Source organism: Salvelinus alpinus, chromosome 1 (genome assembly GCF_045679555.1).
Source record: "Salvelinus alpinus chromosome 1, SLU_Salpinus.1, whole genome shotgun sequence".
NCBI lineage: Eukaryota > Metazoa > Chordata > Actinopteri > Salmoniformes > Salmonidae > Salvelinus > Salvelinus alpinus.
In genome coordinates this window covers 115,982,259-116,006,386 of record NC_092086.1, presented here as the reverse complement: position 1 = coordinate 116,006,386, position 24,128 = coordinate 115,982,259, and the positions used below count along the sequence as shown (strand labels likewise).

General features: G+C 44.4%; 2 protein-coding genes across 7 annotated transcripts in view; one reads left to right on the top strand and one right to left on the bottom strand.

Moving 5' to 3' along the window:
- Positions 1-607: 607 nt before the first annotated feature.
- LOC139539437 (E3 ubiquitin-protein ligase RNF170-like) lies at positions 608-8,523 on the bottom strand. 6 transcript variants are annotated; one of them, XR_011667944.1, is made up of 8 exons: positions 8,421-8,523; positions 7,721-7,881; positions 7,410-7,494; positions 7,054-7,165; positions 2,831-2,904; positions 2,365-2,496; positions 1,584-2,015; positions 608-1,551 (listed from the first exon to the last, which is right to left on the bottom strand). XR_011667944.1 is itself a non-coding variant. In XM_071342425.1 (8 exons), exons 2-7 carry the CDS (start codon positions 7,855-7,857, stop codon positions 1,746-1,748), a joined length of 810 nt encoding a protein of 269 aa, XP_071198526.1. In that variant the 5' UTR covers positions 7,858-7,881; positions 8,421-8,523; the 3' UTR covers positions 608-1,617; positions 1,701-1,745. The 6 variants fall into 6 exon arrangements, 3 of the variants coding, with proteins under 3 accessions (XP_071198526.1, XP_071198516.1, XP_071198496.1); XR_011667945.1 differs by having other exon boundaries at positions 608-1,583; positions 1,629-2,015; XR_011667947.1 differs by having other exon boundaries at positions 608-1,583; positions 1,665-2,015.
- A 399-nt stretch (positions 8,524-8,922) lies between these two features.
- LOC139539429 (protein Hook homolog 3-like) overlaps positions 8,923-24,128 on the top strand; it is a 60,227-nt gene continuing 45,021 nt past the window's right edge. The window contains exon 1 of the mRNA XM_071342383.1: positions 8,923-9,311. Coding sequence (XP_071198484.1) covers positions 9,255-9,311 — 57 coding nt within the window. The 5' untranslated portion in view covers positions 8,923-9,254. The remainder of the gene's footprint in view (positions 9,312-24,128) is intronic.

Genomic DNA, 24,128 nt, shown 5'->3' with positions numbered 1-24,128 from the left:
GTCTGGGGTTGTAACTCAATAGGAATGTGGGGGGGTCTGGGGTTGTAACTCAATAGGAATGTGGGGGAGGGGTCTGGGGTTGTAACTCAATAGGAATGTGGGGGAGGGGTCTGGGGTTGTAACTCAATAGGAATGTGGGGGGGTCTGGGGTTGTAACTCAATAGGAATGTGGGGGGGGGGGGGTCTGGGGTTGTAACTCAATAGGAATGTGGGGGGGGGGGTCTGGGGTTGTAACTCAATAGGAACGTGGGGGGGTGTCTGGGGTTGTAACTCAATAGGAATGTGGGGGGGGGGTCTGGGGTTATAACTCAATAGGAATGTGGGGGGGGTCTGGGGTTGTAACTCAATAGGAATGTGGGGGGGGTCTGGGGTTGTAACTCAATAGGAATGTGGGGGGGGGGGGGTCTGGGGTTGTAACTCAATAGGAATGTGGGGGGGGGGGGTCTGGGGTTGTAACTCAATAGGAATGTGGGGGGGGTCTGGGGTTGTAACTCAATAGGAATGTGGGGGGGGTCTGGGGTTGTAACTCAATAGGAATGTGGGGGGGGGTCTGGGGTTGTAACTCAATAGGAATGTGGGTCTTCGTTTTTTTTGCTTTTGTAGTTAAAAAAAAAAAAAAAAAAGTTTTACATTTCTTAAAGACTAGCCCTTAAACTAAAATAGATAAAATCATTTTAATCTGTAACAACGGTCATTAATTTTGTTTAAATAAGTCTACGGTTTTCTTTCCTCATTAATAATAATATTATTTCACAGTAATCCTTACACATAAGACGATGAGATAACAGTCTCTTTAACATGTCACATATTTTTCCCAGATTGATTTTACATGCCATGCTACAGGGCAGTCCAGCTATTTATACAAAGACTAGATTGAATCCAGTTGCAGCTGCTTGGTAACTAGTCAATTCCTAAATGTAAAAAAAAATAATAATAATATATATATTTTTTAAACACACACACTTTCAGATTCAAAAGGATTACATCTCAACTGATGAAACAAGCAGACATTATGACTGACTATTAACTTTAGGACTCTCAATCATAGACATTTTGATGCCAGCAGACACAGTAACTAGTCCCCACTCTTTTGCATGGTGGAACTCCAATCCAATGCAACAGACACAGAGCACCCTCCTCACCGAGTGCCTTTGACCTGAAACTAATCGATTATAGGAAACTGGTTCTGGCATTGTGTCACCACATTGTGTCACTGGGTCACCACCTCTCTTCACCACCTTGCCAGTCTCTGGGTCACCACCTCTCTTCATCACACTGCCAGTCTCTGGGTCACCACCTCTCTTCATCACACTGCCAGTCTCTGGGTCACCACCTCTCTTCATCACACTGCCAGTCTCTGGGTCACCACCTCTCTTCATCACCCTGCCAGTCTCTGGGTCACCACCTCTCTTCATCACCCTGCCAGTCTCTGGGTCACCACCTCTCTTCATCACACTGCCAGTCTCTGGGTCACCACCTCTCTTCATCACACTGCCAGTCTCTGGGTCACCACCTCTCTTCATCACACTGCCAGTCTCTGGGTCACCACCTCTCAATCACACTGCCAGTCTCTGGGTCACCACCTCTCAATCACACTGCCAGTCTCTGGGTCACCACCTCTTCACCACCTCTCTTCATTACACTGCCAGTCTCTGGGTCACCACCTCTCTTCATCACACTGCCAGTCTCTGGGTCACCACCTCTCTTCATCACACTGCCAGTCTCTGGGTCACCACCTCTCTCCATCACACTGCCAGTCTCTGGGTCACCACCTCTCTATACATGATAGAGATATAGATGAACAGAAGCAGGATGATGAAGAAGTCGTCCAGGAAGCCTAGCAGACCGAACAGAGCCTCAGGGATGAAGTCCAGTGGGGAGATCAGGTAGGTCAAAGCCCCGATCAGACACAGCAGGACACGGATCCGAAACATCCAGAACAGGCCCCCGACGGAGAACATCTCCCTGAAGAGGTGGCGCAGCAACGTGGGAACGTCACGCAGCCGGTCCATCAGCTGAGAGCAGGGAGAGCAGTGGAGTTAAAAATGTCTGTGTTTAAGCAGTAACATTAGCCTGGTGCCAGATCTGTTTGTGCCGTTTTGCCAACACATATGATCATTGGCACGTAATACAGTTTAGTGAGACGGTAAACTATTTCTGGGACCAGGCTACCGTAACCTTGGTAGTGTTTAAATATGACATCACAGCGCAGAATGGGGAGTGAGTAACTGGATTTCAATTTAATGAATTACATTTCAAGGAATCAGTTGCAATTTGGTGTAGACTCTCTCTCAGTTTATCCGGTAATAACAATTCTCTCTAAGTGCATGAGAGAAATACTGATGTGACAAATTAAAAACTCACAGATCTGGGTTGTCCGGAGAACCGGCGGTTGTAGTCGCTGAGATCCCGGAGGATGAAGAGAGGTTCAACCGTTCCATCCTGTACCTGCTGAGGGGATACTTCCTCGTGGAAGAGTGGGAACAACAGGGTCACCTGTTTACATAGGAGAGACATGGGGTCAACAGGGTCACCTGTTCACATAGGAGAGACATGGGGTCAACAGGGTCACCTGTTCACACAGGAGATACATGGGGTCAACAGGGTCACCTGTTCACATAGGAGAGACATGGTAGCGAGAACAACAACGCATCTGTTGGAAATGTTATTTTCCATTTTTATTTCAACATCCAAAAGAGAAACACAAAAGAATAGTAAAGGTACTGTTTTGTTTTTAACAATGTGTGGATGGATAAATTGTATTACTAAGTGTGTATGATAATACATGTGTTTGAAAGTAGGGAAAGTTGGAAGCAGCATTTAGTCTCACCATTTGTCTGCAGATGGGACAATTGATTGCACCGAACCACGTCCCATATCTCCAATACGCAATTATACAAGAACCTTGAAAATAAAGGAAAACTTGATCAAAACCAGATGGATCTATCCAATAGCTGAATCATTCAATAGTTGGCCTGATTCTAATTCCTTGTTCTTATGGCCTAGAGCAGGGCTGTCCAACCATGTTCCTGGAGAGCTACCCTCCTGGAGGTTTTAACTCCAACCCTGTTCCTGGAGAGGACCCTCCTGTAGGTTTTAACTCCAACCCTGTTCCTGGAGAGATACCCTCCTGTAGGTTTTAACTCCAACCCTGTTCCTGGAGAGCTACCCTCCTGTAGGTTATAACTCCAACCCTGTTCCTGGAGAGATACCCTCCTGTAGGTTTTAACTCCAACCCTGTTCCTGGAGAGCTACCCTCCTGTAAGTTTAAACTCCAACCCAGTTCCTGGAGAGCTACCCTCCTGTAGGTTTTCCTTTCAACCCCAGTTGTAACTAACCTGATTCAGCTTATCAACCAGCTAATTATTAGTATCAGGTGTACTAGATTAGGTTGAAAACCTACAGGAGGGTAGCTCTTTAGGAACAGGGTTGGAGTGAAAACCTACAGGACAGTATCTCTCCAGGAACAGGGTTGGAGTTAAAACCTACAGGAGGGTATCTCTCCAGGAACAGGGTTGGAGTTAAAACCTACAGGATGGTAGCTCTCCAGGAACAGGGTTGGAGTTAAAACCTACAGGATGGTAGTTCTCCAGGAACAGGGTTGGAGAGGCCTGGCCTAGAGTATGTGAGCAGAGTTGAGTGGTCGGAAACCCCTTGCTCATGGAGCTCTGCTTGCACACTGCTCCGGCGGTTCACGTCCTTTCCAACCGCTCCGGGGAAGAAAAAAAAACAAGCTATTTTTATTTAATTAACTAGGCAAGTCAGTTAAGAACAAATTCTTATTTACAATGACGGCCTACCCCAGCCAAACCCGGACGACGCTGGGCTAATTATGCGCCGCCCTATGGGACTCCCGATCATGGCCGGTTGTGATACAGCCCGGGATCGAACCAGGGTCTGTAGTGACGCCTCTAGCACTGAGCTTTCCACTCCATTTCCATCCTACCATTTGGTTTGAAAACAAGTTATTGAAACCAAATAATTTGAAACCAAATGATTTGAATGAAAATTATTTTAATTAACAACAGGAAAAGGTTACTGTGAGAAGCGCTCATAATATAGATATTTTTTTAAATCAACTTTTTAATTGGCCTATTTTGCATGTTATTTTGACATTAATTCGTGTTACATATCAGTTTGCAAACAATGTCAAATATATATTTAAAAAAAAATCCTTTAGTTAATAAAGCCGCTCCAAAATGCAGTTTTTTCAGCCTGAGCTCAGTGCTTCCTGTGGAGGAGGGGCAGCCAGCCAGGAGGCGTTGGTCATTTTCTCTAGTTGCGCCGTGATTGGCTCAGTGTCACTCGTGGGGATACCAGGTCACCACAGAATCTTCAGGGAGAGCTAGGCAGTTCAAGCCCCCGTGGGTGCTGCCATAGATTTACATCAGAAGTGCCAGTCCAAGAAGGCTCAAGGTCATTGGCCACAGGTAAGGAATATTTCTGTTTGTAATAAAGCCCTTTTGTGGGGAGAAACTCATTCTGATTGGCTGGGCCTGGCTCCCCAGTGGGTGGGCCTATGCCCTCCAAGGCCCACCCACGGCTGCACCCTTGCCCAGTCATGTGAAATCTATAGATTAGGGCCTAACGCATTTATTTAAATTGACTGATATCCTCATATGAACTGTAACTCTGTAAAATCTTGTTGCATTTATATTTTTGTTCAGTATAAAAAACAAATAATTTAAATGTATGCTCACTCAGCTGTGCTTCACAAGTAATACAACGGATCTTTTACCGGTGTGATCATATAGCCTACCTCAAATTTAGATATATATATTTTTTTAATTGTCCAAACAACAATGCATTGGCAGGGCAATTCAAGCAAAGCCATGTGGTGACAAATATGCGGTGACAATGTGTTGGGCCTATAGCTTACTGCACAAACCTCATTGCTCCAGAACTGTTTTTAATTGGTTAATGTTGCATAGGCTTACATTTTTTAAATCATGTAAAAAATAAACAAATCTGAACGGTAAGATCTCCGCTTGCATTTTGACTCAAAGTGACCTGGACTCAGAAGAGGGTTGGTCACCATTGTTCTAGAGTTTCTCCTGTTAACACTGTCAACGTTTCCCTTTACTGTGGCAAATGTGATCGAATCAACGCAATATTAGCCACTTTCAATACAACACCCTGAAACAAAAACTAACTATGCAAGAGATTGTGTTGTAGGCAGAACACATTGGAGTAGGATTCTACTGCATTGACACGCACTACTCAGCTGTACTCTACACAGACTGGTGCGCCATAACCAATCAGAGCTGCAGTAGGCCTATATTCAAATTGACCATTGCCATATATGGATCTGTGCCATTTACTTTGAACTGGACTGTGCTTACAGCATGAGCGGTCGTGAGTAAATGCAGCTTGTTTTGAGATCAAACTGAGAGCTGCATTTAGCCACGTGTGCACATTTTTTTCATATCCTTTGCTATTTAGTGAGTTACTAGCCCAGTTATAGATCATTTGTAGTCAGCTATAGGGGAGTGATTGCTTCCAACAAGAGCACCACACATATACAATTCCAGACATTTTTTAAAAGCTAGTCAGGTAAAGAGCTTTTTTTGTCTTAAAGGGCCAGTGTTGTATTTTGAGACAGGCTTGAATAAGCTACGTAGCCAAAAGGCAGAGGGTTACATCATTTGTCTGATTCTCTGTAATAATGGTATAATAATGCATTTTATTTTGTCGTGGTTTCTTGCATCAAAAAATAAAACATTTTCAGTCACCGCCTTGTCTGAAGGACAAGTGGATCAACAGGGTAATGTCAAGCCCTGCATGTATTTTTTTTCTTCAAAATTCTCATGCACTATAGGGCTACATTGAAGACCTCACATTGGCTGCTACTGTAGGATGAATGATAGAACAGCTATTTCCATGTTAAAATGTTATGGGATGCATTTATCCATTGTTTTTGATGGTAGGCCACTCTGGTAGGTCTACATTATGATCAAATAGACACAGTAGTCTACATGGCCACTGTTAAACCTGTAACTTAAAGCAGGTACAGCCTCAATGTTCACAGTAAATGCGCGCTTGCAAGTTGCACAGAATTTTAACAATGTTCAAGTTTGTGCTCAGCAGACCTGATATTTACTCAGTGCCGAAAAAAGGGAACATTGTAACTCACCTTGATTTTTCACCTGTGTTTTATCAGTTTCTTTATGAAAATATTTAGCATACTAGATGACAGTAGCTAAAGCAAAGAGCTATGGCAGCACACAAGTATACCATAAATGCATGTTGGGCTGGCATGCCATGAACTTTTTCTATTGTTTGTTGGTTTGGCAATTCCACTGTCAGCCAGAGAAATATGCTGAGGATTATCACCACAGCAAGCAAGGTACTTGGAGTCAAACAGACAGGCCTGGATGAGATCTTTAAGGTCAGGGCCCTCCCCAAGCCACGCCCTGTACCCGGACTTTGAACTACTCCCCTCTGGGCGCAGGTATAGGGCACCCCTCGGCAGGAAAAACACAACTAGACAATAATTTGTGCCAGGTGTGATATCCCTCCTAAATAGCTCTGGCTTATGTTCCTATCCACCCAGTAAGGCCAGCAGGCTAATGTTAACATCGATTCAGTAAGGCCAGCAGGCTAATGTTCCTATTGACCCAGTAAGGCCAGCAGGCTAATGTTAATATCGACCCAGTAAGGCCAGCAGGCTAATGTTCCTATAGACTCAGTAAGACCAGCAGTCTAATGTTCCTATTGGCCCAGTAAGGCCAGCAGTCTAGTCTCTTTTTATTGGTATGTAACTGTTATGAAAGTTGTATTGTCAATTTGTTTTGTTATTTAAACACCCTTTAAACGTATACATGACACTGCAACAAAATGTCCCCATGGGGACAATAACGTCAGTAAAGAATTTGTGAATTGAGCGCTACTGGAGTAAAATTGAATTAGACGAAGCGGCTGACGCTCCGGCCTTTATGAAACTCGCTCCAGTCAAATTGGGCAGCGTCCAACTCCTCGCTCCACTCACATACTCTGCTATGGCCTGGTTCTGATTCCTTGTTTCTATCAGTCTAGTGCGACAGCCACACTTACCACAGAAGAGGTGGCCGCAGTTAGTTTCCACAGGCAGCACGGCCTGCTGTAGACACACCGGACAGGACATGTCTGTATAGAACTGTTGCCTGGGTTCGGCTGGTTCAGCTTCCTGAGGGACGGACAGAGCGAGGGATGTGGTATGATACTTTCACGGAGGAGAAACTAATGAGATATAATACCAGGGTCCTGTTCATTAGGGCACACAATAGAAAAACGTTTTGAAATGGATTAAACTAGTCCAGATAGTCCCTCTTTGTATCAGTACATTGTCTTCCATTTGGTGCCTAATGAACATGATCCAGAAAGTACAAAGGATCTGCGAATGGGACAGTTACAGCGGCAGATCGTCACACCTGCGATTCGGACTGTAGCTGTTGCCGGACAGCACGAACATGCTCCTGGTTCTCTGGGTGGATGTTATACTGCTCATTTCTGCAGGTAGAGATGTGTAGAAAAAAAAAAAAAAACATCTTTAGTTTCAGATATTAGAAACCCGCCTACAACTTGCCAACTACAACATTCACTGGCATATCAGTTGAAAACAAAATACATGTTTGATTTAAGAAAGTAATAAAATAATTTTTTTTAGTTAATAACTGGTTACAAAAAAACATCACAACACCATTTATTCCCATAAGAATGTCAATAATTACTAGACCTGCAGAGCAGAGTTACCAGTCCACACAGGAACGTGACACTGAGAACGACAACCAACAGGACTGGGTTGCTGACTCCCTCTATGAGTGAGTCTTCAGCTTGCAGCAAATAGTCCACCTCGCCACATTCATTGTTTTCATCCATCCCACTTAATCATATCCTATAGAACTGGTTTAGAACAGAGAGAGTAAATATGAGTCACTTAGCTACATTCAGCCCACAACTCCCCCTATCTAGCTAGCTATAGTGAGGCAACGTTTCTATTGTGTTATTTGACTGTACGTTTGTTTATTCCATGTGTAACTCTGTGTTGTTGTTTGTGTCGCACTGCTTTGGTTTATCTTGGCCAGGTCGCAGTTGTAAATGAGAACTTGTTCTCAACTGGCCTACCTGGTTAAATAAAGGTGAAATAAAAAATAAAATAAGTTTTAAAAAAAACGTTACCGTTAGCTAGCTACAGAACGCAAACCACTCAACGCAGAGCCAGAGTTTATAGCTAAATATGACTTAGGCTATATCTGTCGTATTGCTAAACTATAGCCAATGCAGATAATAAGAACGAAAAGGGGCTAAATAAGGTCAGGTACGTTAATGTTTACAAGCTAAAAGTATCACCCTATCTATTTGAAAACAAAAATGTCCTTTTTGGCCATAATTAAGGTTTGGGTTAGGCAAAATGTTAGCAGTTTGCTGAAGGTTGTGGTTACCTGTCCATTGCACTGAAGTACAATAGGAAAGATCCATAGGAATTCTCTGCTCCACTTCCGCATTCTTAGAAAGGTCCTTTTCCAGCCTACCTTCAAATGGCGTCCCAATTACTGCCTGCTCTAAATTCAACCCAATGTATTTATTCACATTTTCATGGAATAAATCAGTCAATGTTTTTTTGTACTTCTTCACATATGCTTATGATTACTGGGATTTCTTTAGAGGTATTCTGGACTAACTACCGTTGATAAAGATGGTTGATCCTATTCAGGGTCGAGGTTTCCCCTACTTCAGAGTGGTATCTTTTTGGGGTTTCCACTAGGTAATACAGCCACAAAGTCAAAATGTGTTATATCGTTAAAAAAAAGTCTGAATACAAAAATGAGCTTTTTGGTCTTAATTCAGGGTTAGGCTTATCAACGTGGTTAATGTTAGGTTTAAAATCTGATTTTAAGAAGATAAATTGTAGAAATAGGCAGAGTTGAGGACTTTGTGGCGGTGGTAACTAGTGACGACCATCCCAGCTGGTTGGAAAAAGCTTGACAGAGGGGTGACCGGTAGATGTGTGTCTTAGCGTCTCTGTTTATGATTAAATAACATTTACTTTCGACGTTGTATGCATTAATGCAAGTGAAAACAGCGTGGGACCGTATCCGTTCTGTCGGGAAAACCGGTTAGCTAGCTTTTTACAAATAATAATTCCTCGTTTTGGTCATCCAGTTGATCAGACGTGTCGGTCTTGTTGATTTCATCTCGATAGCTGGCCGGCTAGCCATTTTCAGATAAAGAAGGGCGATCAACGTGGATTAATTGGACTAGTTACCTACAGTACGATGAGTACCTTGGATTCTGTGGATCGAGTTGAACTGTGTGAGAGCCTTTTGACATGGGTACGTATAAATTAATTTTCTCGGTTTAATGAACGGTTGTAGACTAAATGTGGTTAGTTTACGTTGTCTGGCTTTAGCTAGCGCCAAAATCAAGTCTACCAAACATAGGAAAGTTATGGTAGCCAACGCGTTACCTATCTGTGGTGTATATATATGTAAACTAGCTACTAGAGTTTTATCTTGTCTGATTGTTAAAATACTGATAACTAACGTTAGCTAATTGTCTACCCTAGTTAAGATAACAAGCATAGTTTAACAGCTGGCTATATGACTACTGCTTGAGGATGATGACAGGAGTTTAAAACGCTGTCATCAAGAGTTTAAAACGATATACGTTTTAAACTCTCATCATCCTCAAGCAGTAGTCATATAGCCAGCTGTTTAAGTTAAGTACCTTAACTATGGTAGACAATTAGCTATCAGTATTTTAACAACCAGACAACATAAAACTCTAGTAGCTAGTTCACATACGTTAATCAGAGATGTTGAAGGATACCCCCGCCTTGGATAGACAAGTTGTACACATCAATACTGTACATGCGTCCTTCTCTAAGGAGCCCTCTTCTAAATTATCCTGTGGCTGAGATTCTGTCTCACTCAATCCATCAATCATGAATTTCCTAACAGCAGGTTGTCATGTGGCTAATTACTGAAATGTAATATTGAATTGGAAGTTGACAGAGACCTTTGCTTTCTATTTGACCTTCTGTCCAGCTATCATAACAAAAAGGTTGACAAATACTGGTCACAACAACAGTGAGTGGGTCCAGATGTGTCAAAGGGATTCCAAGGGATGGAATGTGAACAGTGGCACTGTAGACACAGGTCTATTGAAAGTTCCGGTGTTGTATTGAAAGTTGTTGACTTACCAAAATGTAGATTGTGTAGCCTAATATGGCTTAGTTAGCTAGTTTTAATTAATATTTTTTATCTGGACGAAGCAGGTACAAACATCCTCTTCTAAGTCATCATGGCTGGGGTTATCTATCCCTGAGATTGTGACATTGAGCACACTGTGACACTGTGATTGTGACGTCTCTTGATATTGGGGAGTTTTCAAATGTTTCTACCACACCATCAATCTGAAACTGATCATGATGATTTGGGTGTGATATATTTATTCCATTAATAACTAAGTAAAAAAAAAATACATTGTACGTTACTGGTCCAAAGCTAGCGAGCCACAGACAGTAGTTCAAATGCATTCATATTGAGAAGATAGCCCGCCAGTTAAGGTTTATGTCTTAAAGAAAGATAGATCTAGTTGCTCCTGCTCCTTTCCCTGGAAGTAATATAGTTGGCTCACATTCCTCACATAGCTGTTTAGCATTGTTGCTAAAATATACTGAAACAGGCCCACCACTCACACAGTAAACAAGAGAACATTGTTTCCCTCTGTCAGCAAGCATTGTGAGTATACACACAGTAGCCTAGGCCATGTCGCTGAAGCCTGAACCCTGGAAAGTGTGGGTTTACTAAAATATTCTCAAAAAGTCCTCCTCTGCAGGAAACTGGTGTCAAGGGAACTGGGCCTAATGCCATTGTTTTGAGCACACTCATACCAAAGTGTATTTTCCTTATTGGGACAACTGGGCAATAAATGGACAGTAATTGGACAAACTTTTGAATCTCCCTAAATGAACTGCAGTCTATTGTTCTGAATTATTATCAATAGGGGTTCAGCAGCAACTCTGGATGTGTTTTATTTGTTGCCGTTCATTATTAATAAACCGGTTCTTCTCGCAAGGACATTAACATGCACATTCCTGTAAGATGGTAAGGCCCAGGAGGGTGTAACTTGGCATGATGGTAAAGGGCCAAGGACTACACCCTCTCATGCCAATTAGCCACAAATGCTAACTTTGATAGGTCACAACCCCTCACCACATTTGACCTAGAGTCATGAAATTCGGGTACATGGGTCACAATCCTCACAAGGAACACATTTGCCTCAAGGACCCGTAAGGTCTGCTGCCATGATGGATTTTTCCACCATTCAGAATTTTGTGATAAACACTTAAAACGCTACTCCTCTGTTACCGAAAGACCGGTCTGCACGAAACTTGACATGTGGCATCTATGGAAAAGGTTCTCCCAACTCAGTATTTTCCAGATTAGTACCTAAAACAACATGGCCACTATTGACCAATAAGCCTTCACATGGGTGTGGTCTGGCACATAAATACATAGAAATCAGGCAACAACACATGTTCCAAACACAGTCAATACTCAACACATGTAAGCACATTCAGATCGATCACACAGTGGTGCTATAACTTTAACCTTTATCTTGGCCAGGTCGCAATTGTAAATGAGAACGTGTTCTCAATTTGCCTACCTGGTTAAATAAAGGTGAAATAAATAAAAATAACAGGCACATGTTTTTATCTCTTGATGTGTTTGAGTGATGAAATTTGGCACACATGCTCAGGGATATGAGTCTAGTTAACCTGTAAAGTATCGCTAAGTTTTGCTGCATGGTAGGGCTGGGCTAATGTGTCCAAAATATATCAGGGTATTTTTTTATTTTTAAATTGGACGGTATGACGGTATTTGATATTTAATGTTTTTGAATAATCAAAGTTCTACATTTTCTTTATGAGTAGTGCGTGACTCTAGGGTGGCAAGGCATACATTCTAAATGATTTCAATGGGTCTTTTTCGGGGGCTCCTGACTGGCGCAGCGGTCTAAAGCACTGCATCTTAGTGCTTGAGGCGTCACTACAGACACCCTTGTTCGAATCCAGGCTGTATCACAACCGGCCACGATTGGGAGTCCCATAGGGTGGCGCACAATTGGCCCAGCGTCGTCCGGGTTTGGCCGGTGTAGGCTGTCATTGTAAATAAGAATTTGTTTTTAACCTCTCTGGGGTAGGTGGGACGTAATCGTCCCACCTGGCCAATAGCCAGGGAAAATGCAGAGCGCCAAATTCAAATAAAATTCAATAAAAATCTAACTTTCATTAAATCACAGATGTAAGTTACCAAATTAAAGCTACTCTCGTTGTGATTCCAGCCAACATGTCAGATTTCAAAAAGGCTTTTCGGCGAAAGCATAAGATGCTATTATCTGATGATAGCACAACAGTAAACAAAGAGAGTAGCATATTTCAACACTGCAGGCACAACACAAAACCCAGAAATACAAATATAATTCATGCCTTACCTTTGACGAACTTCTTTTGTTGGCTCTCCAATATGTCCCATAAACATCACAAATGGTCCTTTTTGTTCGATTAATTCCGTCGATATATATCCAAAATGCCAATTTATTTGGCGCGTTTCATCCAGAAAAACACAGCTTCCAACTTGCGCAACGTCACTACAAAATATCTAAAAAGTTACATGTAAACTTTACCAAAACATTTCAAACTACTTTTGTAATACAACGTTAGGTATTTTTCAATGTTAATAATCGATCAAATTGAAGACGGGATGATCTGTGTTCAATACAAAAAGAAAACAAACTGACGCAACTTTTCTGGTAATGTGCCTCTCTCAAACAATCCACTTCATGTGACTGTCATTCAAGATGGCCGTACTTCTTCATTACACAAAGGAAAAACCTCAACCAATTTCTAAGGACTGGTGACATCCAGTGGAAGCGGTAGGAACTGCAAGCAAGTCCCTTAGTTTTTATTGAGAAACCAGATTTCTAATTGAAACTATAAAAAGTAAACTATAAAAATGGACATTCCCCACGGCGTATCACATTTTAACAAACCAAACATTCAAATACCGTTTTTATAGAAGGTAAAGTTAAAAACCCAAACCTGTCCATGCATCAATACTGGTATATCGTAAAATACAGTATACCGCCCAGCCCTACTGCATGGTGGCGCTGTTGGACAGAAAGTCATTCATGCAACTTATTGGCTCATAGCAGCCATTTTGTTTGAGCTAGAGTCCTGGAAAACATTGTGGTTGAAGATGTGGATCCATAGATGGTGCTTATGTCTTAAAGAAAGATAGATCTAGTTGCAAAAAATTATCCAACATGTTTATTGCATGATCAGTTTGATTCTGAGTTCTGATATTTGGCAAGCGTGGTAAGCAGTACGGAAGTAGCTTATCCTAGGGTGATGTGTCACAGTAGTCCCACAGCTGAAACCCAGCATTGCTGCTTGCAGCTATATATATTTTTCTTTTCTTGACATGGTTGAAATGCTCAAATTATTTGACCAGCTTTTTTTTTTTTTTTTGGTACACAGAAACTGAGTAATTTGGTCAAAAAGCATGGCAGTGATAGGCCTATAGGTTGCGCCGTTGTAAGCAGTCTTTAGAGCTCTGCTACCCGACCCAGCCCGATGGGTCCCGGGTTAGGGCCGGGTAGGGACTTTCTTTCATCAATAACTAGGGTACGGGTTCGGGTGTCACAAAATATATCAGTTACATTTTGAAACTGCTCTGCCACACACAGTACAGTCATATCTAACTAAGATCATAACATGGTGTTAGAAGTGTTTCAAACTTGCCAAATATAAGAGACGAGAGATATTTCACAAAAAAATAATGTTTCTAGAGTTTAAAAAAAAAAAAGTTCTAGAGTAATGAAAAGTAGCTAACTGCTCTCTGTTTTCATTGAGTAAAGCAGGCCAAGCGAAGCCATTGCTATGGATAGTCACTTACTCTGAAGCTCCATGAGCAGAGTGCATGCAGAGCGAGCTGCCTGTGTCCAGGGAGTGAGTGATGGACAGAGAGGAGCGGCTCATGGATTTACTAACGGAGGAAGTTGTTTCGGGCCAGGCTTTAAATTTGGCAGAAGCAATCGGGCCTGTGTAGGGTACGGCCTGAATTTAGCTGGTGTGAGCTTGAAATGTAGGACTCTAGCAGTCTCACTTACACCCTCATCCCTTGCCCTGTTTGACCTTAAATAAAAAGTTAAGTTAGCGGTGTTAAATGTTTTAAACAAAATGGGGATCGTCCTCCCCCCCTGCTGTCGACCCGCTCCACTAAAGCCCTGTCGATGTGAATGGGGGCGATTCGTTTTTTTATAGTCCTCAATCAACTCCTTTGGCTTGTTGAGGGAGATCAGGCCTACCAATGTCATGTCGTCTGCAAACTTAATGATGGTGTTGAAGTCATGCGTGGCCACGCAGTTGTGGTTGAATAGGGAGTACAGGAGGGGACTAAGTACGCACCCCTGAGGGGCCTCTGTTCTGAGGGTCAGCGTGGCAGATGGGTTGTTGGCTACCCTCACCACCTGGGGGTGTCCCGTCAGGAGGTCAAGGATCCAGTTGCAGATTCTAACAAAGGTGATTCTAACATGTATTGATCAGCGGTGTGAAGTTAATTATGTATTTCATTTTCATTAAATGTTGCTACATTTTCTAAACGTGTTCGCTTTGTTATTGTGTGTAGATGGGTGAGAGAGAGTGATTATTCCATTTTGAATTCAGGTTGTAAAATATGTAATAAGTCAAGGTGTATGAATATTTTCTGAAGGCACTAGCTGAACTCTTAACTAACATTTTCATATCAATGTTCCTGTGATTTGTAAGTAATGTTTCCCAAGAGACCATTCTCTTTAATATCAAAGAGAACTTTGTTACATGTTCTCAGAATTTTAAGATATTAATGTTGTAGACACTTTTCGGTATGCCGTGAAACGCTACCTACAGCACTAGACTAAACTTCACGTGCGTCATCTTTGTGTTATTGAGAGATAAACATGGTAATGCTTTCACTGATTGCACATAAATTAACATTGTTCCTACATGGAGTGCTTGCTTTGTTATCCAACTGATCTTGTCCTTTGTGTCATCCTGTGAACCCCGTTCATTGCTGCTTGCAGCTATATTTTTGGTAACATTTTTTTCTCTGGGAGTTCAGTTTTTCCTCCACTCCACCCATCTGTTTCCTTTCAGTTAGAATTGTATATGGGTGTGGAGGATTTCCTCATTTTAGCTCTCTCTCAGATGACAGTGAGGTGCAGCTCATTTAGAGGTGAGGAGAACTAAACACTACAAACAGATGTGAAAAATGGAACCTGAATTAAAACAAAAAGAGATCAGTCATTTTCAAACAACTGAATATGTCTGTTATAAACGAGCTCCTTGAGTACCACGGCCAGGGGTTTAGAGGTTATACAATAATCTGAATGAGATTAGCAGATGAATTAGGATTTGATCGGAGTACGTTACCATAAGAAGGCGGATGAGCCTTGTACCAGTCTGTTTCTTGGAGAGGACGTTGCTTATGAGGTGGTGTGGTATCCTATGCTGACTAGTATTGTCTGGCTCACCCTCGGCCTCTGCAGCATGCGAGGGCAAAATGTAAAACCCCACACCAATTTTGTCAACATGTACTCTAATGGGTCGTCTAACCAGCTGGCGGTCACTCATCGCCTCTATGCTAATCCACAGCAGGGATTCTGTTAGCCAGCAATTGCCGGCTTTTGGCCGATAATGAAAAGCTGTTAAAACGTATAAAAATGACCTGAAGAAAAAATCTCATTGCAAAATGCTTTTATTCATTGATGTAAATACCAGTCAATGTAAATACAATTGACTGTCATATTTCAGTCTATTTGTTCATTTGCATAATGTAATACAACTAAACTCAGCAAAAAAAAGAAACATCCCTTTTTCAGGACCCTGTCTTTCAAAGATAATTAGTAAAAATCCAAATGACTTCCCAGATCTTCATTGTAAAGGGTTTAAACACTGTTTCCCATGCTTTTTCAATTAACCATAAACAATTAATGAACATGCACCTGTGGATCGGTCGCTAAGACACTAACAGCTTACAGGCGGTAGGCAATTAAGATCACAGTTATGAAAACTTAGGACACAAAAGAGGCCTTTCTACTGACTCTGAAAAACACCAAAAGAAAGATGCCCAGGGTTCCTGCTCATCTGTGTGAACGTGCCGTGCATGCTGCAAGGAGGCATCTGGACTGCAGATGTGGCCAGGGCAATAAATTGCAATGTCCGTACTGTGACACGCCTGACACGCCTAAGACGGCGCTACAGGGAGACAGGACAGCTGATCATCCTCGCAGTGGCAGACCACGTGTAACAACACCTGCACAGGATCGGTACATCTGAACATCACACCTGTGGGACAGGTACAGGATGACAACAACTGCCCAAGTTACACCAGGAACGCACAATCCCTCCATCAGTGCTCAGACTATCCACAATAGGCTGAGAGAGGCTGGACTGAGGGCTTATAGGCCTGTTGTCACCAGACATCACCGGCAACAACGTCGCCTATGGGCACAAACCCATCATCGCTGGACCAGACAGGACTGGCAAAAAGTGCTCTTCACTGAATAGTCGCGGCTTTCTCTCACTAGGGGTGATGGTCGGATTTGCATTTATCGACGAAGGAATGAGCGTTACACCGAGGCCTGTACTCTGGAGCGGGATCGATTTGGAGGTGGAGGGTCCATCATGGTCTGGGGCGGTGTGTCACAGCGTCATCAGACTGCTTGCAATGACAACAAGCTCAATCTCAACGCTGTGCGTTACAGGGAAGACATCCTCCTCCCTCATGTGGTACCCTTCCTGCAGGCTCATCCTGACATGACCCTCCAGCATGACAATGCCACCAGCCACACTGCTCGTTCTGTGCGTGATTTCCTGCAAGACAGGAATGTCAGTGTTCTGCCATGGCCAGCGAAGAGCCCGAATCTCAATCCCATTGAGCACGTCTGGGACCTGTTGGATCGGAGGGTGAGGGCTACGGCCCCCAGAAATGTCTGGGAACTTGCAGGTGCCTTGGTGGAAGAGTGGGGTAACATCTCAGAGCAAGAACTGGCAAATCTGGTGCAGTCCATGAGGAGGAGATGCACTGCAGTACTTAATGCAGCTGGTGGCCACACCAGATACTGACTGTTACTTTTGATTTTTGAATGGAATGGAATGGAATGAAGCAGAGAAAATACAGGAACTAGAGGGGTGGAACTGGAATGGAGCAGAGAAAAGACAGGAACTAGAGGGGTGGAACTGGAATGGAGCAGAGAAAAGACAGGAACTAGAGGGGTGGAACTGGAATGGAGCAGAGAAAAGACTGGAACTGGAATGGAGCAGAGAAAAGACTGGAACTGGAATGGAGCAGAGAAAAGACTGGAACTGGAATGGAGCAGAGAAAAGACAGGAACTGGAATGGAGCAGATAAAAGACAGGAACTGGAATGGAGCAGATAAAAGACAGGAACTGGAATGCAGAGAAAAGACAGGAACTAGAGGGGTGGAACTGGAATGGGGCAGAGAAAAGACAGGAACTGGAGGGGTGGAACTGGAATGGGGCAGAGAAAAGACAGGAACTGGAGGGGTGGAACTGGGCAAGAAGAACTGAGACCCATATCAGAGTCAGGGCATGACCAGGATCAGACTGCTTTCAAGGGCAGCCAAGCAACTCTGTGTCTGACAGTGTTATCCTTCATCACTTACACTCACCTGCAATTTTAATAGTCTGTCGTTGACTTCACCAGGGGTATTAGGCCTACCTGTTCGGGGCCTTTATGTTCCACTGGGGTCATTCCACTTCAAAAAGCACAAAAAATAGGATTTTGTCACCCACCATCTGATTTGTTTTGAATTTGTTTCTGTAGTTAGTAACCAAAATTATTTATCATTCCTGAAACATTATTTTGTTTAAATATAATTTGATCACTGAGAAATTAGTCTACGGACTGATTGCGCCCAAATTATAGGATTCAGATAGTATTCAATGAATATAGTACCCAACATCCGATTTGGACCAAACTTCTTCCTACCAATGAGTTAGACATGAGGAATCCCCCCCCCAAAAAAATTGTCGAAAGTCACCTATGGACCCCTCATGCCAACCCCAACAAGCAGTATACAGTATCAGTTCGAGCTGGGCGATAAATTGCCTGAATTGATGCGATAACATTAAGTTTATAACCCATATTAGCAAACATTTAATTTCAAATTTCACATATCTCTAATATAGGCTACTTATCGTAATGAACGACATCAGCAAAATGCCTGTGATAAGTGATCGATATGGTCGGTGTCGATAACTATCGGTTTATTGTCCCAGCTCTAGTATCGGTTCTCTATGTTTAACAAGTAGTATGAAGCTGTGGCTTGGAGTATTGCTTCTCCATACTATGTATGTATTCCCTTTGTTTGTTTGCATTTACCATTTAGTTTGAAAATACCAGGTTGACCACAAGATGCAGCTGTTCCTGCTCTACCGCCACACTCTTATCCATTTTGCTGTTCTCTCGTGTTAATTAAATCACAACATTTTCCTTTGGAACTTTGGGTAGAAAACCAATAGATTTGAAAATAAATGGTGTGATTCATCCTCCCATTTCAAGCCAGTCCTCCATGAAAGCAGATCATCTAGTCATTCTCTCAGACCGCCGCGCCACTCGGGAGCTAAGTAGCGAAGGCACTGCATCTCAGTGCTAGAGGCGTCATTACAGACACCCTGGTTCGATTCCAGGCTGTATCACAACCGGCCGTGATTGGGAGTCCCATAGAGCGGTGCACAATTGGTCCAGCGTCGTCCGGGTTCGCGTTTGGGCCGAGGTAGGCCGTTTTTGGAATTAAGAATTTGTTCTTAACTGACTTACCTAGTTAAATAAAAACGGAATGCTTTTTCAACCCAACTCTCCCTGAAAGGTAGAAAGTGGTCGCTATCTGAAGACTATCCTATCCCCATGTCATTCTCATATATGAAGACTTATCCTACAAGCCCAAAACTTTGATGGAGAGATGGGCTAGGGAGTAAAATGTAGTGACAAACCTCATAATTAATTGTGTGACAGTTATATTTATATCAATAAAATGATCAGGAATCAGCTCTGTATGTAGTGTGATTAGTGACCTTCACCATTAAACCCAGACCGGTACCTTTACCATTAAACCCAGACTGGTACCTTTACCATTAAACCCACACCGGTACCTTTACCATTAAACCCTTTAACACAGGGCCTCCTCCTCTACCTGATAACACTGGGCGGCCTCCTCCTCCTCTACCTGATAACACTGGGCCTCCTCCTCCTCCTCTACCTGATAACACTGGGCCTCCTCCTCCTCCTCTACCTGATAACACTGGGCCTCCTCCTCCTCCTCTACCTGATAACACTGGGCCTCCTCCTCCTCCTCTACCTGATAACACTGGGCCTCCTCCTCTAACTGATAACACTGGGCCTCTACATGTTGTAATCTGAGCCTTTCCCATACTTAGGCCTACACTGAGATGCCCTGTGTTGTCTCATGCCATCCTAACACATTACTATGAGTCTGGGATCATGGCACCATGTGTTTTCCCTTCCCTTCCCTGTACTTCTCTACAGCAACATTTCGAACATGACACTTCTACAATTTCAGGAGTCCCAACTAGCAAGAGACAACTGTTAGTGCTTTTCTGTGGACACACACACACACACACTCTCTCTCTCTCTTTCTCTCTCTTTCCCACTTCCCTTCTCCGTCATGTCTTTTACCACAACAATGTCAACCCTCTCACAGAGCAGCTTTCAGTTCTGTGGTCCTGTGCTGCAACTAAGTGCTCTGCCACAGCCTGTATGAGTGAACCATTCGTTCCTTCCCCTGGTAATCGTAGTTATGTAACACACTAACAGGACTGTTTGGGTTCAGCCCCCTGGCCCCCAGCCCCGTACCTCAGTACTGCTAAAGACGATATGACACTGCATCCCAAATAACACAATGTTGGGATGCATATTCCGTTCCCATCAGACTTACTTATTGACCTAGCTGTTCTTGTTTTGGCCGACCGGCCCGGACCGGGGTTCCCTCCCTGAGCCTGTCGCTAACAGCTGTAGGACGGGCCTGTCAGGGGGACCCTGTAGCTCAGAGAAAATACATCGCAGTCGACCTGTTCTGACTAGTAGATCGTACACACACATTTTTAAACATCACCTTTGTAAAAACCTACTCCTAATTCTTACTCAGTAGACAATAGGTTATGGCCTATATCACAGTGTGTCTGTGTTGACTGGACAGCAGTAGAACTAATGTAAAAGGGACAAGTAAAGTTGTGCTGTTTTCACTGCTCAGATCAGTCTTGCAACAGAGGATATTAAGCAATACTTTCCGACGCTGACAGACCAGTAACCTATCCTCTGTGGTGAGGTCTTGTAGACTATTTATAGATATTCATTCCACCTTCGCGTGTCTACCCCATGACTCATAACAAGTATCGATTTATAAGGTTGATATTTTAATACAAGAGAGCCTAAACAAATCCTATAAGATTAAATGTTAGTTTCAAAGGGGGGGAAAAAATTATACTTCTGAATGGTATTACTGTTTTACTTGTTAGGGAATAACCTACCAGTTGGAGACATTCATTTCAGGATAAAGGTGTGTCTGTATTTATGTGACTGTAATTATGGCATTGGTCATGGCGCCTCCATGTCTGGTCACCTTCTCTGCTGAGTTCAGTGTTAAGCCTGGCAGGATGGCGCCTCCATGTCTGGTCACCTTCTCTGCTGAGTTCAGTGTTAAGCCTGGCAGGATGGCGCCTCCTTGTCTGGTCACCTCATTCTGCTGAGTTCAGTGTTAAGACTGGCAAGATGGCGCCTCCTTGTCTGGTCAGCTCCTCTGCTGAGTTCAGTGTTAAGCCTGGCAAGATGGCGCCTCCATGTCTGGTCACCTCCTCTGCTGAGTTCAGTGTTAAGCCTGGCAGGATGGCGCCTCCTTGTGGTCACCTCCTCTGCTGAGTTCAGTGTTAAGCCTGGCAGGATGGCGCCTCCTTGTCTGGTCAACTTCTCTGCTGAGTTCAATGTTAAGCCTGACAGGATGTCGCTGCAGTGGATAGCAGCTGTTTTACAGGCTCCTGACCAATTCTGCTATTTAAAAAAAAGTTACGCTGATCTTAATTTTTATAATATCTCCGGCATCATTTCTTATGATGGAAAGCAGCTACTGAGCATCAGAACAGAGATCACTAACCTCAAGGTAGATGAAGATGTATACTTCAATGAGTCAGCAGCTCTGGACGTTCTGCTTTCTCCGGAACAGGCCCTAAACCCCGGGCCTGCTTAATCCAGAACAGGCCCTAATCCCCGGGCCTGCTTAATCCAGACCAGGCCCTAATCCCCGGGCCTGCTTAATCCAGAACAGGCCCTAATCCCCGGGCCTGCTTAATCCAGAACAGGCCCTAATCCCCGGGCCTGCTTACTCCGGACCAGGCCCTAATCCCCGGGCCTGCTTACTCCGGACAAGGCCCTAATCCCCGGGCCTGCTTACTCCGGACAAGGCCCTAATCCCCGGGCCTGCTTACTCCGGACCAGGCCCTAATCCCCGGACCTGCTTACTCCGGACCAGGCCCTAATCCCCGGGCCTGCTTACTCCGGACCAGGCCCTAATCCCCGGGCCTGCTTACTCCGGACCAGGCCCTAATCCCCGGACCTGCTTACTCCGGACAAGGCCCTAATCCCCGGGCCTGCTTACTCCGGACCAGGCCCTAATCCCCGGGCCTGCTTACTCCGGACCAGGCCCTAATCCCCGGGCCTGCTTACTCCGGACCAGGCCCTAATCCCCGGGCCTGCTTACTCCGGACCCAGGCCCTAATCCCCGGGCCTGCTTACTCCGGACCAGGCCCTAATCCCCGGACCTGCTTACTCCGGACCAGCCCCTAATCCCCGGGCCTGCTTACTCCGGACCAGGCCCTAATCCCCGGGCCTGCTTACTCCGGACCAGGCCCTAATCCCCGGGCCTGCTTAATCCGGACCAGGCCCTAATCCCCGGGCCTGCTTACTCCGGACCAGGCCCTAATCCCCGGGCCTGCTTACTCCGGACCAGGCCCTAATCCCCGGGCCTGCTTACTCCGGACCAGGCCCTAATCCCCGGGCCTGCTTACTCCGGACCAGGCCCTAATCCCCGGGCCTGCTTACTCCGGACCAGGCCCTAATCCCCGGACCTGCTTACTCCGGACCAGCCCCTAATCCCCGGGCCTGCTTACTCCGGACCAGGCCCTAATCCCCGGGCCTGCTTACTCCGGACCAGGCCCTAATCCCCGGGCCTGCTTAATCCGGACCAGGCCCTAATCCCCGGGCCTGAATCCCCGGGCCTGCTTACTCCGGACCAGCCCCTAATCCCCGGGCCTGCTTACTCCGGACCAGCCCCTAATCCCAAAGCCTGCTTACTCCGGACCAGGCCCTAATCTCCGGGCCTGCTTACTCCAGACCAGGCCCTAATCCCCAGACCTGCTTACTCCAGACCGCGAACGTACAGTCACTAGAGACCAAACTGGAAGAGGTCCGTTCGAGACTACCCTGTCAACGGGACCTGAAGAACTGTTATATTCTGATTCGTATAGTCGTGGCTGAACAAGGACATAGATAATATACATCTCCCTGGTTTTTCCATGCATCGTCGGGACCGGACGGCAGCCTCGGGTAAGACGGAGGGGGGAGGGGTGTGTCGCTTTGTTAACAGCTGGAGCTCGATCTCTAATGTTAAGTTAGTCTTACTTTTTAAATGACTGAGTTTACCACAGTCACCGGCTTCATTAATAAGTGTATTCAGACCTTGTCTACACTTTGTTACTTTACAGCCTTATTCTAATATGGATTAAATAAAACATAATTAACAATCTACACACAATACCCCATAATGACATCACAATACCCCATAATGACATCACAATACCCCATAATGACATCACAATACCCCATAATGACATCACAATACCCCATAATGACATCACAATACCCCATAATGACATCACAATACCCCATAATGACATCACAATACCCCATAATGACATCACAATACCCCATAATGACATCACAATACCCCATAATGACATCACAATACCCCATAATGACATCACAATACCCCATAATGACATCACAATACCCCATAATGACAAAGCGAAAACAGTTTTTTAGAAATGTTTGCACATTTATTAAATATAATAACAAATACATTATTTACATAAGTATTCAGACCATTTGCTTATAGTCTTGAAATTGAGCTCAGGTGCATCATGTTTCCGTTGATCATCCTTGATGTTTCTACAACTTGGAATCCACCTGTGGTAAATTCAATTGATTGGACATGTTTTGGGAAGGCACACACCTGTTTATATAAGGTCCCACAGTTGACAGTGCATGTCAGAGCAAAAACCAAGCCATGAGGTCGAAGGAATTGTCCGTAGAGCTGCGAGATAGGATTGTGTCGAGGAACAGATCTGGGGAAGGGTACCAACACATTTCGGCAGCATTAAAGGTCCCCATGAACACAGTGACCTCCATCATTCTTCTGCCTGGCTGGCCAAACTGAGTAATCGGGGGAGAAGGGCCTTGGTCAGGGACCCCGATGATTACTCTGACAGAGCTCCAGAGTTCCTCTGTGGAGATGGGAGAACCTTCCAGAAGGACAACCATCTCTGCAGCACCCTAACAATCAGGCCTTCATGGTAGAGTGGCCAGACGGAAACCACTCCTTAGTAAAAGGCACATTACAGCCCCCTTGGAGTTTGCCAAAAGGCACCTAAAGGACTCTCAGACCACGAGGAACACGATTATCTGGTCTGATGAAAACAAGATTGATCTCTTTGGCCTGAATGCCAAGCATCACATCTAGAGGAAACCAGGGACAGCTCATCACCTGGCCAATACCATCCCAATGGTGAAGCATGGCAGCTGCAGGGACTGGGAGAATGATGAACGGGGCAAAGTACAGAGAGATCCTTGATGAAAACCTGCTCCAGAGCGCTCAGGACCTCAGACTGGGGGCGAAGGTTCACCTTCCAACAGGACAACTGCACACAACCAAGACAATTTAGGAGTGGCTTCGTGACAAGTTTCTGAATGTCCTTGAGTGGCCCAGCCAGAGCCCGGACTTGAGCCTTATCAAAC

Excerpts from the sequence above, each read along its gene's own strand:
- LOC139539437 (XM_071342395.1), bottom strand. The coding sequence starts at position 7,857 with ATGGATGAAAACAATGAATGTGGCGAGGTGGACTATTTGCTGCAAGCT. Across the intron at positions 7,495-7,720 it reads TGTGGACTGGTAACTCTGCT|CTGCAGAAATGAGCAGTATA; the intron begins CTGCAGGTCTAG and ends ACACATCTCTAC. Across the intron at positions 2,905-7,053 it reads CTGCGGCCACCTCTTCTGTG|GTTCTTGTATAATTGCGTAT; the intron begins GTAAGTGTGGCT and ends TTTATTTTCAAG.